Genomic DNA, 17,732 nt, shown 5'->3' on the forward strand with positions numbered 1-17,732 from the left:
AAGACTGCAGTGAAATTGAGAGATCCTTAAACTATCTATAAATGAAAACAGCTACTGGAAGCAGTCTGATAGTGACACTGCTGAGAGTGCTGGGTTACCCTGCTTCTTAGCGGGGTCAAGGAGCCCACAAGGAGTTCTGCGCTGCTACAGCTGCACTAGTCCACATATGCTCAGCTGTTCACATCTACTTACCATCATACGTTACGTAAGGAACCTGGAATCCTTTGGCACTGTTCCCTTCGTTTGACTTGAACTGGATCCACAGCTTCTTAGACCTAGAAGTGAAAGCTATAGGGCGTTCGTAGGTTTGACAGGTTTCGTAGGTGGTCACTGAATTGGAGGAAGCTTTCAAAGAAAACACACAATAGGCAGTTATCTGACAATACTTCACACTAATTAATATTTAGAAAATATGTTAAACTAGTGCAACAAGAAATACATGCTCTTTTTTTTTTTAAAGAAAAAAAAAAAAAAAAAAGGAAAAACTCCTCAATGTGGCAGGCCATCAGTAGATGGCAGGACATCAACGACTGACTTTTCGGTCCCTGAATATTTCCCTTACTCTAGAAAACAGTCTACTGCTTGAAAGATGTGCTTATACTAGAAACTGAAGCTGTTTATTCACAGACCAAACACCTGTACAGACTAGCAAGCATTCCTTCTTTCCTAATCCAGGCTAGCATTGCTTCATGTAATTCATGACTAGTTCACTTGAACCTTCGACCAGTCCTTAAGAACATTTCTCTCAGAGTTCACTGACACATTATAGCCTTGCAACCTCGTTTCAACTGAGCAGCATTGCCAAACAGAATTTCTCAATTTGGCATTAAAAGAAATCGCTACTCTTAAGCACAGGACAGCTGTGGTACATTTAGTTTTTGCAAAGAGCAATGCATACGAGAAGCCTGTGTTGAATATTGAGATAGAAACCATATGCCTCAGTAGGTATTTTACACTTACAGCTTTTTCGCATCACCAAGTAGTCTCCACACTCATCTTCTATTGGTAGAAATATCTCAGGAACCACAATTAGAATACGGCGTTTTGGGGGTGGGTTAATGTTCCAGGTACATTCAGCGTTTGCAGGATAGTCCCCAGGATAGTTTGGTGATTCAATATATCCAGTGTAATCTCCCAGTTCACCTCCACACTGCCTATCTAAAAAAGCAATACAATATACAGGACTAGGCAAAGTGAGGGTATCCTTCAGCTCTTTCTACAGACACTGTGAGAAATAGTACATGCACACAAACTTCTATTTGCATCTGAGGCAGGTACTTTGCCAGTTTCAATTCACATTGCTGCCTGCTTCTGCCTTTATGGTTTAATCAACTTTAAGAAATAAAAATATAAATTATTCCCTGTTAACACAGCAGGTCAACCAAGCCATAGCCAAGTAGCAGAGCACTTGTAAAATGTCATAAAAGTGGTCAAGCAAGGATGGTCCACTTGCTTGTACCAGACAGGATGGGTTTTGGGTTTTGTGTGTGTGTTTTTGTTTGTTTGTAAAAGTATCAGCTGAAGTCTAACTGGAGTCTGCTGTGTAATGCTCAAGTACCATGTCTGCAGCAACACAAACAGGGAGTAGAGCAGGCCTTTTCCTTTCACAGATCAGCACCCCAGCAGTTAGAGAGGCTGTGCCCCATGCAGGGTTCTTTTCCTGCACTCCCCAACTCTGTGTGGCCACACGGGTCTAAGCACTACAGAATCCTAGCAGCAGTGTGTGGGTGTGACATGCTCAGGGAGCAGAGTCTCTACAAGAGACACATGCCGCCCCCAGAAACATGTATAAATATGTGCATGTAAGTGTATATATATGTGTGTTTATACATGTCTGAGGTTCTTCTGAGAAGTTGCTTCTCTGCCTCCCTTTCTAATTTACCCTCAACTTCCCATACTACAGCTACCATAACCTAGAACAGTGGCTCTTTTTGTAATTGCCTCTTTCAGAGGTTGTTATTAACAGGAAATGCTCACTAGACGTAGTAAAGTTTTGTGAACCAACTTCAATTCCTTTTATAGAAAGGAAAGAAATTAGGATGCTGAGAACACAAATTGGTCTGCTATATCTCTGAAGAGAGGATTTAATAGCAAGACCAGAGTGACTGAGTACCAACTGGCAAGACACAATCATCACTTACCTTAAAAAGAATGATGAAACCAGTTTGCAGAAATGGTCTCCCATGAACTTCAATAAGTCATGTGGGATGAGATGCAAGTGGGCAGCACACTGCCTTCTCTCCAAGCTCCCTGGAGCAAAGCTAAATTTTGCCCTTAGGGCCACTTGGAATATTAATGGCCCGGTCTTTTCATTTATAACAAATGATCATGATCATCTTGCTATACTTACTTTTGCACTGTGTTATATTTGTGGACCCATCAAAATCTGTAGTGGTGTTTCCAGGGCACGAAATGCAGAAATTTTGTCCAAATTCAGGTTGGTACGTCCCAACTATACAGCGAATACACCGATGAGTTGTAGTATTATAAAAATGGCCAGGTGAACACTGAACTGAAGGGTATTCAAACAGGCAGCACAGTTAAAAAAAAAAAAAAAAAAAAAAAGTGGCAGTAATATATTACAAAGTAATTTTATGCATTTCTATAGGACCTATTCTAATTTTAATAACAGAGTTCTCATATTTTTAAACTACTAGAGCAGTAAAGCAGAGGTAAATGAACAGATTTTAATTTACACGGTCACTCTGTGCAAGTCCAAACATCCCAAATGCAGTACTGTAGAGTAGTTCTGTGTGGAAGCAGTAACAAAAGATATAGGGGTATGGGGGACTGAGTATAACCAGCATGATTTTGAAAGCATAACACTATGCAAAATAGCGTCTTACCAAATGGTCTAGACACCAATATTTACATGTAAGATGAACAGCAGGTTCATCCTTTCTTCATCGCTACTTACGCCAAGCAGCACTGGCATTGCAGCCACATGCCAGTGTACCACTGTGATCAGTTCACCAAAAGCAGAGGCTGAAAACTTTTGCCCTCTACAGCTGGCTTGTTGCATCAATAGCAGCGACTATACAGGTATCTTGCCTTCCCCTTGCATGATTACACTGTCTTACAACAGCAGGTCATGACTCAGGGTACAGCCACCTCCACCAGATCTCTTGTTACTTTATTTCATCACGTCACTCAAATCATCACAAAACCTAGACATGTAAGATATCACCCAGACCTGCAAGTACCTCCTGCATCACCAAAATTAGACCCCACTCTGATTTACAAATGCTTTTATAAATGTAAAAGATTGCATGGGGGTTTTAGACATGAGTTAGGGAAAAAAGTCCTTCCTAACAGACTTGCAACTCCTTATTCTTGTTCCCCAGAACACAGGTAGGAAGCTTTTCTCCTCTCACTGCAGTATAAGAATACAGAACTCCAGACACCTTCCTTATGTCCCTAGTACGCTCTTCTCACTTAATTTTGCTTAGCTATCCTAAGACCATCATCATTTGTACTGATACCTAACAGAAAGGAGTCAAGAGCAAGAGCCATATATTACCTTTGCTCTCAACTCTATCCCCACCTAGTTTCTTTGTGGAACTAATGAAAATCTTTTCCTATTCCTTCTACCTTGCTTGGCAACTTTACCATTCTCAGCTTGATTTCTAAATGATATACTACGTTACCTTTCAAATGTAGTTTTCTACATTGTTTTTACGTTGTACAGTCCCTTCTTTCCCCCCTATCCCCTTCAGTCTCTGCTTACTCCCAAATAAGTACTGTTGTTAAGATTTGTATTTACCTAGCTCAGTCTGGAGTCCTTCCCTACATGCTCCACCCCCGCCACCTAATCCAAACACTTCAGATACAAATTCCAAATTGTTCTTGCACCTGTGATTTCAGATCTCATTTGGCCTCTTACACAGCAAATCCCTGAGCTATTCATTCCAGTTAATACAAAAAATTCCTTGATTCTCAATTCTTATTTGAAAACTGAACCTCATTTACAGACCTATATTCGTTTGTGTTAAGTGAAACTGAAATCAGTTCCTCTTATCTTGATCCAAGGGTTTTTTGACCATTTTTAGCACTGTAACTTCACAAAATTAAGTATGAAAGTATTAACTATTTGTGGATTCAGTGACTCTTTGCTGAAGAAACCTGCTAACTACCACGTTACTACCAGTAGTATAAATTCTTCAAGCATACGGCAAGATTTGTCTATTATATTGTGATTCTCAATAATAGACATACTGACATGAGAGAGATCTCTTTATCCAAATCACCACCAAATGCTTGCATCATGATCTTATTTTTATCCTTTATTTCTACTTGATCACAATAGATTTTCTATTAACACTTTACTTTTTCTGCATGGTTATTTTGATATGAGATATTATTTATCCATGCTTTAATACATTGAGTAAACCCCTATACTGATTAACACTTCCTCTCTCTCCATTGGCACATACTTTATCAGTGTTTTCAAACACAGCTTCATAGCTCTTTCTTTTTTTTTTCTTCTTAGATAATTAAAATGTTAACAAGAAATTTCTTCATTCTTAGAGGTCTCATTTCCCCTCCTGATTTTCACTTCTGTGAGGAAAACCTTTGGAGCTGGTTGACCAGAGATCTATTGCAGTCAAGTTTAGAGGACCATCTGAGGTACTGCACAGTTAAATTAAATGATGTTTTTTTACTTAGTTTTTAGGCTTCAAACCATTATGAACATGAAGAAGCCATTGATTTTTTCTTGAGACTTTTTTTCCCTTGTCATTCCTTTACATAGCTCTTCACAGATCAATCACTTCACTGAACATCTTCTATGCATCTCTCAGTCCCTCCTTAAGAATTATACAAAAATCAGTTAGAAAAAGACTTGAGGCTTTATTGAGCTTCCTTGCAGCTGGGCCAGGCCAGCCAACTATTACACCCCTGGAAGGAGACCCTGGGAAGGAAAACAACCCTTAGAACACCCCACTTGTAGCAGCAGAAGCAGCTTTTCCCTCAGAGCATTACAGTTCATCATATCTTTACATGTTCATGATCTTACAGTTCATGATCTTACCTCTGGTCTCGCAGTCCTGAAACAAGGATGCACTGGTGTGTTTTGTCATTAGTCCTCCTCCACAGGGAAAGCAGGATACTCGACCAGCTTCAGGCTGGAATGTTCCAAGGGGACATGGCAGACAGGGTTTAAAGCCATCAGGGGAATATTCACCTGGTGAGCACTGATCTAGAGGAGGAAGAACACACTTGCTTCAACATGTACATTATATGTGAAGATATGTTAGCAAGCCTGCACAGGACCTAAAACCCCATGATGCAAATGATTTCTTCTTTATTTGGGAAGCGTGGGCCTGGGTTTCAGAACTGAATGCAAACAACAGATAAAACTCTGATAAATACATAACTCTGATAAATAGATAAATACACTGCACTCCGTAAACTTTAAATAAGTACTGATAACCTCTAGTGCTGGTGAGCTCTTCTGTCAACTGGAATGGATTTCACACTTTATTGCAAGGATGCACTGGACACAAAGCCTGTCAAGTACTCTCTGTTAATCTGTACAGAGTGGAAATGTAGTGATTAGCTCCTCTTTCTAGCTAAATAACTCTTGCCCTCTCCCCCCCCCCCCCAAGAAAAAAAAAAAAAAAAAAAAGTACTGAAATTAAGTCATCAAAAGTGTACTTCCAAAATTCTACAAGTATTTTAATCTTAGTAATTGGTGAATCGTCATACTTCATAGCCATTAATGTTACTGAATTGTCCTAAGACTTCAGTCACAAGGAACTGTGCAAACTCAATAAACATCAAGCATATCTCCAAGACCTTTAAAGCAAAAATATTCTTGCCATTTCTCCCAGTCTTGGATAACGATTATCCGTGCGCTAGATTACTGTGTTCTGTATGGTGCACGGATAGCATTAACTCATTCAGATTGGTTTTACTTCAGCACACCCTAATATTAACTAACAAACCCAGGGGTATTTATGGATATCTGAAAAAAATATCTGTTTTTCAAACTATTCACAAAAGAACTAATTTCAGTGCCAATATTTAATAATTGCCCTGCTCTGGAAAGTACAAAATAGTGTTGCAGTTGTTCAGCTGCACTGAAAAATTCTGTCCTTTTAAAGACCTGTTACGATAATAAACTGTTAGTTTTAGTTTATAGCTCCAATAAATCACCCAGTGAATAGCTGTTTTGTTAGGAAGCTAAATTGGCCTTGGCTTCATTTCAGGACATATGACTAACAACAAGCAGGGTATTAACTACCGGCCATGATCAATGATGAAGAAGTTTGTTTACTGCTGATCCACTGAGTGGAATAGTGAGTGTTCCTCCTCAACTTAAAAATAAAATACAGCTGAATTAAGCAATGTTCTGTAGCTTATCAATGACAGCTAGTGAGGAATGAGACCATCTTAGCTCTTGATTCTAACTTTTTCCACCACACATCACTTTTGCTTTCAGAAGTACACACATTCATTTGCTCCCAAGCTTTTCAAGTCTTTCTTCATTTTATAAACATTTCTACAGAACACTCATCTCTGTACTGTTTGTGCAACTTGACAAACATGAACGAATTAAGGCTTTCACTGTAGCAATCCTAGTAAACTAAAGAAAGACTGTTTACAATTCTGCAACAAGGAAACACAATCAAGGTTAGTAGAGGTGATTCTGAAAGGCAGCTACCTATTTTAGGAACCTAGAAGCAACAAAAAGATCAGTGCAAATCTCCTTCCCCGCAAAAGAGCTATGGTCAATTGATCCTCCAAGTGGCCTCACTAGGGGCTGTCTGCCCTTTGCTCTGCTCACTTAACCTTTTCCCCCATCATTTTAATCACCATTATGTGAAAATGTTACATTTGAGAATCTATGCCATCAGATCTCTCGACTGCTTTACCATCTGCATCTCACTTGCCTTGAAAGCTCATGTTGTAAAATTGAAAAGCTCCCTGTGGAATAAAATTGAAGTGATCTAAATGTTTTAGAATTATTTTGCAAAATCTGCAATTTTTGGAAATTCACATCAAGTAGACAAGCACTAGAAGTTCTACTAGGACATCACTCAGACACTGAACATGGGGTATTTTTTCAGGCATTGTGCAACTGAACTCTAAGAGCAAGAGAAAGAAGGGGCAGAAGCATCGGATGGTCTGTTTCTGTGCCTTACCTCCACATTGAGACACACTGTGAGCTCCAGCTAATTTTTGGTTTCCAGGATTCTGAGGACTGGGGCAAGAGTCACAAGTTATTTGTCCTTCCTCATCCTGGTAAGTTCCATTAGGGCATAAAACACAGCTTTCTCGTTCCCCATCATAGTATGATCCCACACTGCAGCTAACTAGCAACAAGAAAAAATATCGGGTCACTAACATTTTGAGTTTGTGGGCTCAAAGCCAAATTAGGTGGTCAAGCAGCTAAACTACTACCTGAAGTACAAGGTGATACAAGGACTACATTTGCATAAGGCATTACAGATGACCAGGTGTCAGAACTTCTGCAATTTGGCAGTTTCTGTGGCACAAAGAAGGCTGACATTTCATTTCAGCTTTGTTGGTGTTAACCTCAGGCCCATTAAGCAGCACAGGAGCTACACTTAAGCTGCTTCCCTGCTATCTTTAACCTGCACAGGGTGCCCCTGTGGTGCACTGTGCCAGTTCAGCAGGAACTGTATCTGTGACTGTGACAGTGCCCACAAAGAAACACAGGAACAAGACAGTGAAAGGCAGACCTGCATAAAGTCAGCCTGGGCCAAAATAAAATGTTTCTGTTTGACCTGTACAGATCAATTCAAGAATTTAATTTTGATTTTCCTAAAAGGTGCCAACTCCCAAAAGAAAACAGCAAGGGAAAAAGAGAAGTCCAGCTAAGGTACCCCACCAACACTGTAATGGGGTATCCAAAACCAACTTTAATAAGCTTTGTAGAGCGGTGGCCTACAGTTGTAAACTAGCTTGAAGAGAGAGAAGCCCAGTAGTAAAGGATTATGGGGAGGAAAGAACAGGCTGGTCCAACATAGAAACAAAGCCATGTGATGTCTACCTGTCTCTTTCAGCAGGAATTACTGCTTAAAAGTAAGAATCTGTGTTCAGGCAGCAGCAGCCTGCAGGAGGCAAACCAGACTAGCAGAGGAGTCCAAGTAGACAAGCAATTGGCCTGTGTGTCCATGGGCTTTTGGTTTGTAGGATACAGATCTCGTATAAACAACAAAGAAATATGTTGGTTTCTTTTACATGACTACATCACCAAGCTTTTCTAAGCAGTACAATTTGAGCCAAAAACACATTCCCTGTAAACGGCTCCCAGTTCTTCTCCAGAGAGGGGACTTAGAGAAGTTCCAAACACAGACTGCTCATCTATAATCCCAACTCAAGCACAGAGCAGAGGTAATGAGGAAAGCATGTTTAAAAGCTCACAGCACCCACCAGGACCCAGTTTATCATAACAAACAGACCTTGTGTTAGGCTCAATTACTGTGCCAATAGGCTCAGTTATATTACCATTAATTATAGGGACAGCGTAAAGGCAGAAATCATCCCACAGAAAGCCATAGGATTGTGCATGAAATTAGAACGACACAAATGAACCCTCTCAGAAAACAAAACAACAGTTACAGCATAATAAAAACAGAACAAACAAACAAAACCACCACCACCAAAACCTTAAGAGTTCAAACTTCTGTCACAGCACTTGGTTAAGCGAAACTAAAAATGTTTATGGGCCTTGTTTCAAAAAACTAGAAACTGGTCTTTCTTGACACATGGGAAATACCCACTCAAAACAAGATCTGAAGTTTTGCAAATAATCATTAAATCAGAATTCCACTGGCTGTCTTGGCTCTTTTTTCAGAAACCTGATTGTTTTTCTCCAAATGAACAAAAGAACCAATTGCCTCTAGTAGACTTGATTTCTGCTGCCACTGTCTTTGTCTGTCTTCATTGTCCATTAAAAAAAAAAAAAAAAAAAAAAAAAAAGTCTTGAATCTCATGCAGCTGTTTTAGAAAAAAGAGGAAAAAAGTGAAAGCTTTTCTGATGCAAAAACAAGAAAAGAAAAGAAGGGGGCACAGGGAACAAGGATTAACAGTTACAAAGACACTTAAAGGCTCTTCCTCTCCTTTCAACACAGTAGCCTTTGAGTATTTGCTCCTCTAGACAAATGCTGTAGTATCACGGTGGCTAAGAAGGTGAACGTTATAAAAGAGGTCAAGATCCACCATTTTACCATTTTCTTAAGATTCATGCCTTGACTTTATAAGGATAATGACCAACAACTCATGCAAAACAATTCTGAAGCAGTGTCCTTTAAGTTACTGTATTTTAGCAGTTCACACACTCAGATTACATGTTATGGTTACACATCTTAAGGATTTGTGTCTTAAATCCATGGCTGCAAGCACAGTATCATACAGATAGCACCCTCTCCCATTTGATAATTTATTTTTTCTTGTCAGTTTTATAAAAACAAAAAATGTGACTTACAGTTCTCTGTTGTGTGGAAATACAACTAATTGTGAGAATTGCAAAGCCTGGCAGCATTTTGATTTTCTGTTTCAGTATGTTTTTATGTACTTCTGTAACGCCAGTATCATACCATATCTAAACTTTAATAAGACTAGTTTGTATGGAATATTAATATTTTATTTGCATCCTCTAAACTAAGGGGATAACTACTGAGCAATGAAATGCATCAACACCTCTCACACAAGGTAAAACTGCTCAGCATTTACATCAGAGCAGCACCTATACTATTGCTGCTCTTCTGTTTATTGTTCTCGTAAATTACAGCTCCATGAATGGATGAATCCATTTGTAACTCTGCAGCAAGGGCATGCTCGTATGCCTTTGTATACAGCAAGTTCAGAGAATGTTATTTCTGTTTGCCTCCCTTCATGTATTAAAATATTCATGTATCTAACACAAAAAATACCGAACAGAGCAAGGTGTACTTTCAGCTCCCTGAGGCATGATCAACATATGACAGCATTTTAAGTGATGCACACAACTTGCTTGTTGCTTCTCCCTTAGTGGCAAATGTCTGTGGGCAAAGGGCCCCAGTAGGTATCTATTTCTCCTCTTTCAACATGTATGTTAGTAGTAAAGCAGATTCTGAAAAGGAATTGTCAGTATTTAAACAGTTGGTCTTTGGCTGTTATACCTGTCTAAAGTCTAGCTCATACTGGAGAATGACTACCTGTAGACAAGATTAATGAATGAAATTGCATTCTCCCCAAGATAAATCTTCTCCTCTCAAAGTAGCACATAGATTTTCCAGCATCCTCAGATGGCCCAGCCTTGAAGCATCATCATTCTAAATATGCGTATTTTTTAAGATAAGATTTATTTCAGTGTGGAAAGATCATATCCCTGCTATAAGAATCCAGAATTCTCTGGAAAGGTTGATGAAGTTTCCATTTTGCTGCATGCATTTCCTGTGATATACATTAATAGAGAGCTACTGCAAGCTGCTCCATGGAAGTCATTCTCAGGACTTCAGAGAATGAAACAATGTGAGCCAATACTAAATGTATTGGCATGGAGTTCACACATCACAAGGTAGGCAAATACAACATTTGGACCTCAAAGGCATCAGAAAATTTCATACAGAACTTTACGGTAAACAGCAAACTTGAAATAAAATACACCACTGCTTGGAATCCACTGTGAATTCCCTTTTACTATCAACAAATGCTTAAAGAACAGCAGACACGCATTGCAACCATTCAGCCTATGCAGGACGATGAACTGCCTAACTGATGAAATCATGCCTAATCTGGTCCTGCTGCCTCTCTAGATCTTTTATTCAGCGGTGTGTCCCACTGTAGTCACTAGGAGTTAAAGCAGGGAAATCAGGAAAAATACTACTTCACCAAAAGTGCAAACCAAATGCAGTTTAGCTTCCTGCTTCGATTTCAGGCCAGTTATTTATATAAAAGCTGTTAGAGCATGTGCAAGACTTCTCCTTTTACACTGCTAAAATACAACTAACGTTTCAGACAGTGCTGTACCAGTAGAAGTCCACCACAGAAAGAGGGTCTGTCCAAGACTGTCTGAATCAATAAAACTATACCTAACCTAGCTAAATTCCAAGTATTTTGCTTTAAAAAACATACTTGAAAAAAGTAGACTGAAACCTGCACTTCACCTACTATCTGCATCACAGAAGATTTGTAAGTTCTTAGACTTACTTTTTCCCTCTCACTGTTTTCTGCTCCTCTGGTCAGACTGAGCAAAATCCTTTTGCCACAGTTCTCTGCCTGTCCTGAGCCCACATCCACCAGCTGCACTGAGTCCATATGCTGACCTGGTATATCTTGCTATGGAGTCTTTCTCACCAGAATCATTAGCAAGTCTAGATAAACAAGGCCACACCTGTCCAGAAGTTTTCAGCAGCTCTGCAAAACAATCAGATCAAAACAAAACGAAAAAGTCCTGCTCTTCCACACACATCCCTGAGCTAGCTTCTTCCTCTTCTTCCACTGTTCCCACTCCACTCTCATCTCCCCAGTCTATTTCTTAGCTCCTTCTGACTAGCAGTCAGAGCAGCAGCAGCAGCCACCCGGTGCTGCCTTTACCATACACACTGGGACAATCAGTTTTTCTAACGAAATGAGGCGTATGTAATCGTGCTGCTTCTATGTGTACTTTTATGTGCCCTCAGCAACCAGTGAACTTTCTATCCAGCTTCCAGCAATTTGACAAAGGATGTACAGAAGTTTTAAAGGTATTAAGTTTCTGTAAGTTTAATGCAAATAAGTGAGGAACATTAAAGTGGAGGAGAAAGACGTTAGCATCTATGCAAGTAAGAAGTGTGGTGGAAGTTCCATCCTGTTTGATCACAGCAAACCTGCCCTAGGATATAGTCTTAATACTTCAGCTAAAAAAATTAAGCCTCATTTGGCAATTACATCTTTTCAGCCATAAGCAAGTCGAACCACAAGGCATGATACCCGCTGGTAATCATAGCTTACTAGATCCACTGCTCCCACCAGTACTTGTTAAGATGTTTAGGGTCAACTGTGGCACCCATCTCAGCAAAAGAAGAATCTGGACTTTTACAAGTTTCTCTTCCAAACAGTTCTCTTCATACGCTCAGTGTCTCTGATCGCTTCTGCCATAGACAGGTTATTTGTGCTGACCTTCAAGCTTTCCAGGCATTCTCCAAAAGCTGTCTTTCTCTCTGAACTAGACAAAAATGCCACATAAGCTGTTCATTTGTAATAAGAGAATAAATTGGCTCTGTGGCTACCTAAAAATATTTTTCATCATTTTCTTGTTGGTCCATTTCCTAATTGCAACTCACATTAGTTGACAATGAAAGCAAATAGACCCAGAGAAAAAATTGTCTCCTTTACCTGTACTATTTTTTAGCTTACTCATTGCTGTTTTTTTCAAAATTACAAATGGGCTTGAAAGCATACTGTGCTCTGTACAATGGACTGAGATAACATTTTTCAGACAACTCCTTCAACAGCAGATACAACAGTTTGAAAATACCAATGTAAACACAGCTTCATGAAATCTCTGAAGTTTTGTAGACTTATTATGCTACAAAAAATATAAAAACTTACAGCTTTTTCTGACAGAATTCCTGAATAATTCCTTATGCCTGCTTGCTCGCACAGATGTTTCAAACATTCATTTTTCTGTTTTATGAATCCAAGTTTCTAGAGTTAACAAAACAGAATTTGAAAATCTATTCTAAGCCTCAATGTGTTGCTGCTGGAAGATGTACTAATTCACCCTGACAAGCATTTTAAAGGCTTGCCGATTCACAAAACCACTTACATGCTACATACCCTGTGCAGCCTGAATTAGCTGTCACGGTTGTTAGGTCCCTGGTTAAGATAACATCTGACCCTTCTCCTTAACTTTTGTGATTTAGATGGGTTTATTGTGGGCTGCACTATGGTGGTGCACTTTAGTGCCATGATAATTAAGATTTTCCTCTGTACTGGCCTAGAAAATCCCTTCTCTGCATGAAGTTAGAACTTTATCATGAAGACTCAGAGCTCAATCAGTAAAGAGAATTGTGACCATATCAAATTCTGCTTAGCTTTTTATTTGGAACAAGCAAGAAAGAAACGTTCACGAGTTCAGAAGCACAGTGTTACACTAGATATTAAATGTGGTGATCTCAAGGCAGTGATGTCTGATGTTAACACCCCAAGTTTTCTGCCTTTGAGTTTACTTTACACTTTGTGTCACCCATATCAAAGTGCTTACTGAGCCCTTATTCTACTCTGCTGTATTATAATACAGCAATTGTCAAAAATAGAGAGAGGCACATACCAGTAGCGCAAACAGCTAACTCAATTCCATCACACACAGCCCTCCTCTCTCCTGGAGAAGCTTCCCATGATCCCCTCCATGCTCACCAGACCTGAGCAAAACCAAAACACGTGATGGTTTGTTCCTAATTTACATTTACTTACCACATCTGTTGCCCACATGCATCTGTCCTACACCACATGACTGCTGTGGCTCTGACAGCTTGAGAGATTTTCTGGCCACTTCGTGGTCCATGCCAGAGACACGAACACGGAATTGGTCCCTGTTGACTGTCTTCCGTAAAGTTCGAATGGTTTTACGAAATCTCTTTTCAGTCTTTTTTCGTGCACAGCGTACATCACATGTATCTGAAAAGTACCAAGGGTGAAATCTGCTATTAGTGACCATACACAAAAGTCTGCCCAATGCAAAATGTCAGTGCCAATCAGTGAGAAAGTAACTTCTTTGGACAAGTCAGAAATCCTTAATGACAACACTATCAGGCTTCAAGAAAATTCATCAGACCGGAAGACTTTAATCCATAGACATTATAGACATATATTACTTCTTAGACATATATTACATCTTAGAAAATTTTCCCATCTCTCAACTCTTTTTGAAGCAGCAAAATTAACTTCCAAAACAGGAGATACTTTTTATTATAATTTTGCATAAATGAAGAAGTGAAAAATACAGAAAAGAGCAAACGGTAAGAAGCTTCAAAGCGCACCTTGGATTATTTTCCAACCAACCTGTCACCTCCTTTTGGTTTGTTTCAAGCTCAAAGTCCACAGTGATAAAAATCTCTCTAGTTGCTGGCAGTCTACTGACGGCTCCATGAACTTTCTTGCCGGAGCTGCATGTTAGGTTTACATAGTGGAAGCTCTCCATTAGTGAATTATGTCTCTCTGTATGAACAAAATTAAAGGAAGCAAAAGCTTGGCCAGCTACGTTATTAGATATTCACTAGTATTCAGTGCATATTTTGTCACAGAAATGTCAAGGGGAGCAAGCGATTCACTCCACTTGCCAGTAAACAGTTTGTCCAGTTTCTCAGCTTGTGTACCCTCGCATAGAATCATGATTCCAGTGCACCTATGGACGTACTGTCAGGTGAAAACCCTGCAGCTGCAGTGGGTCAGAGGCATGATTTGCTGCTAGGATTAGAGCTTGGCTGCAGTGCTCAGCCTGCTTCTCCTGGATTTTGCTAGCTGCCACTGAATCGCATCCGCACTATGCAAAGCATCTTAAAATCATGATGCTGCCTGCACCAGACAGACCACCTGAGGGAAAAAAACCTGCATTCATACAAACCACGTTAAAAACACGTTATCTTATAAGGGTGTTTAAATTAAGTCATGGCTGCACCTAAAGGACATTTGGAGACCATTTTCAGGGTTTCAATGAGGAAACAATTTGGAAAAAAATTGGAAAAACAAACAAACAGAAAACCCAACAAAGATCCAGAATAAGCTCTGGTTCTGGATCATATACTCTTTGGAGTATCTAGCATAGTTTATCACGGTTACTCTTCTAAGGACAAACAAACTGACATGCTGATTCACAGTATTATTTAGTAACTTTTTTTTTTCAAGTATATTCCTCCTTTCCTGCTGACTTTGTAAATTCTCAGACTATACTTTGTCTTGGAACAGATGCTGACCTCACCATCTGGGGCTGCTGAAGTATAAGAGGAAGAGAACAGAAAAGATGAATAACCCTTTAGCAACAAGGCATCATAAGAGGCCCAGAGAGAGAGAGAGAGAGAGAGAGAGAGAGAGAGAGAGAGAGAGAGAAAGAATTGAAAAGAACAAAAAGTACATTTGATTTTACTGAGAATTTACTGGCAGTCATACAAATAAATAAAAATAAAAAGGACCTTCGTAGCAAACTCTTAGGTTGTCACAGGGAAGTCCTGTCACCTGAAGCAAGTACTACAGGAACCATGGCTGGGAAGGAGTATGATTCATGAGGCTAATAAGGGGAAGAAAGTCTGCAGCTCTCTAAGCTTTATTTATGGTACACTTCATATCAGGAAAGCACTTTATAACCCCTGAGCTATGGCTCTAACCTGCTTACCTGCATTTTTATATTCATACCTGGTATCATCTGTTCCAGACCTTCTTGAAACATCTCAGTCTTTTTCAAACTACATTTTCCTTCATTTAATTTAAAGGTTACGCTTATCTTGATGGCTGAAATATCTTCAGGAAGAAACAATGAAATGTTATGTTAAAAAAGGAGTAGAAAAATTGGATTACACTAATATGACATCATAATGATGTTATCCAAAAAATGTGTATATATACAAGTGAAAAGTGGTCATCACAGGAGACCTAAAGAGATGCCAGCTTCCTGGTGTGAAGTTAGTTCACAATTGGAATGGGAACAAAGTGTGATAGATTTCAAATATGGACAGAGATCAAATCCAGATGTGCTTCTGTGTAAAATCAAATAAATGTTGGCTGAAATCAAAAGAGATACTTCACGTCAAGAAGATTCAGAAAAGTGGCTTACGTTTATATAAAATAGTACCTTTTATCTCTTTAGCTTCAAATGCTTTCTAAACTCCACTGACCAACAACTCAACATAGAACCTGTAAGTTGCCAACACTGCCCAATTTGGATGTCTAAAATGAGTCATGACACTCCTAGTCTTGCTGTTCATCTCACTACTGATCCTTTTCTCTTCCATTATTCTTAAGTTTTAGTCTGGGTGATGCTGATGAAGCAGTACAAGGGGAATTTTCTGCTGTAATCATGAAAAAGAGGAAGGAAAAACAGAGGGAGTAAAATGGGGAGGAAAAATAGAAGGAAAGCCAACAGGATACCCTTATTTCACAGTTATCCAATGAAAGAAATCAGTCAAATCATGCAACAGTAAATCTAATTACCCAGCCAAGTAGATGCATTTGTATTTTGCTGATTTTTCTTAAGTTGAGATGAGCTGCCACAGGTGAGGGTGTAAGCATCTTGTGTTCCTAACAGACAGACCATACAGACAGTAAAGACATAGGCTTTGTGTACAGACTGAAGATCCCCGTAGTTTAAAAGACATTCATTTGTTGATCTGCATCATCTTCACCTTTTTCAATTATGTTATTCATAAAGTACTCCACATTCAAGTTTGTCTTTTCATAAGCAATCTAAAGGGTTCAGGAAGAAAAGAATCATCTGTCTAAGAAGCACCAGATGAATCTGCATGCTGTATCCTGAGGGGTGGAAAGGCTGTGCAGGCAGAAGCTCAGACCCCATGCAGGGCTGGAATGCCTTCGTGCCATTCAGCAGCAGCTCTCAGGGCCAATTAAGGAATGGCCCAAGGAGCACAGAGAATTCTGCCCTGTCCTCTCCAGCTTCAAAAAGACAGTTGTCATGAGAAGGGAATCTGAGGGTAGAGTGTCTATAAAGGATATGAAAAGGGGGGCTTCCTGGAATTCTGACAGGGATATGGTTCTTTATGTATAGTGAAAGAGGAATGGCCCTGTTGATTGTCTACTTCTTGGGGCTTCCACAAGGGTTACAAGCTTTGCTACTCTTGCACTCTCTATGGAATCAAATGCTCACGGGTTTGGTTTTGTTTTTCTGATTTGTTGTTGGGTTTGGGATGTTGTTGTTCGTTTTGGTTTGGTTGTAGGCTGTGGGTTTTTTGACTTACCAGAAACTACCTGAACATCCGAAGGGCAGCTTAAGAGGCATCTATCACTCCCACCACTCTTAATACACTGCAGCAATACCTTGGGTGACACATTAGCAGGCAAAGGCCCCTTTATTTCTAAATAGGATAAAACAAATACTCATGGGAGAAATAAAACATCTACATATGCAATACTAAGAAAATGTCATGCAGCTTCTTATGTAGATGGTACCAGAGAGCACCCATGCAATTAATATGCTCTTTAGACAGAAAAGGAAGCAAAATCAAACCACTGGAGGATCCCACCATGATCATCAGCAAACTCTCATGCAGGGAAACAAAAAGACATAGATAAAAGCAGAGGAAAGAACATCAAAGTCCCTCAAAGTATCTCCTGTTTTTTTGTTTTTGTTTTTTTTTTTTTTGGTTTTGGTTTGTTTTTACCAGTTTAAACTTCAGTACCATCATGTCTGATTAAAAAGTAAAGCAGAATACAGAGAACATTGACTCATACCACTTAACTGGACAGATCAAGGTTTCAAATTTGAGTACAACCATGTGACCTTCAAACACTTTAGGAGTAGTAATGTATCTGCTAGGTACCTTACCAACACAATCCTTTTTATTCCAGTGTAATTTGTAGTTAGAGTGACACAGGCATTCATAGTCTCCCAGTGTGTTCACACACAGCTGTTGGCAACCACCATTGTTGATGCTACATTCATTAATGTCTATAGAGGAAAGGTAAAAATAGTTTTAAAAAGTAACTTTTAACAAAGTTCTGCATTCTGACTAATACAACTAGATAAATTTGTACAAAAATACCTCTTAGGGTCTAGAAAAGGTCTTTGGAAT

General features: G+C 39.4%; 1 protein-coding gene across 1 annotated transcript in view; it reads right to left on the bottom strand.

Annotated features, from left to right (window-relative positions):
* SCUBE2 (signal peptide, CUB domain and EGF like domain containing 2) overlaps positions 1-17,732 on the bottom strand; it is a 40,014-nt gene that overhangs the window by 4,525 nt on the left and 17,757 nt on the right. Inside the window, exons 10-20 of the mRNA XM_035328114.1 lie at positions 17,486-17,608; positions 16,899-17,015; positions 16,138-16,224; positions 15,343-15,447; positions 13,996-14,151; positions 13,408-13,611; positions 7,146-7,316; positions 5,030-5,197; positions 2,351-2,512; positions 961-1,158; positions 193-345 (exon numbers count right to left, since the gene is read on the bottom strand). Of these exons, the coding sequence (XP_035184005.1) occupies positions 193-345; positions 961-1,158; positions 2,351-2,512; positions 5,030-5,197; positions 7,146-7,316; positions 13,408-13,611; positions 13,996-14,151; positions 15,343-15,447; positions 16,138-16,224; positions 16,899-17,015; positions 17,486-17,608 (1,644 nt within the window). The remainder of the gene's footprint in view (positions 1-192; positions 346-960; positions 1,159-2,350; positions 2,513-5,029; positions 5,198-7,145; positions 7,317-13,407; positions 13,612-13,995; positions 14,152-15,342; positions 15,448-16,137; positions 16,225-16,898; positions 17,016-17,485; positions 17,609-17,732) is intronic.

Source organism: Oxyura jamaicensis, chromosome 5, assembly GCF_011077185.1.
Source record: "Oxyura jamaicensis isolate SHBP4307 breed ruddy duck chromosome 5, BPBGC_Ojam_1.0, whole genome shotgun sequence".
Lineage (NCBI taxonomy): Eukaryota > Metazoa > Chordata > Aves > Anseriformes > Anatidae > Oxyura > Oxyura jamaicensis.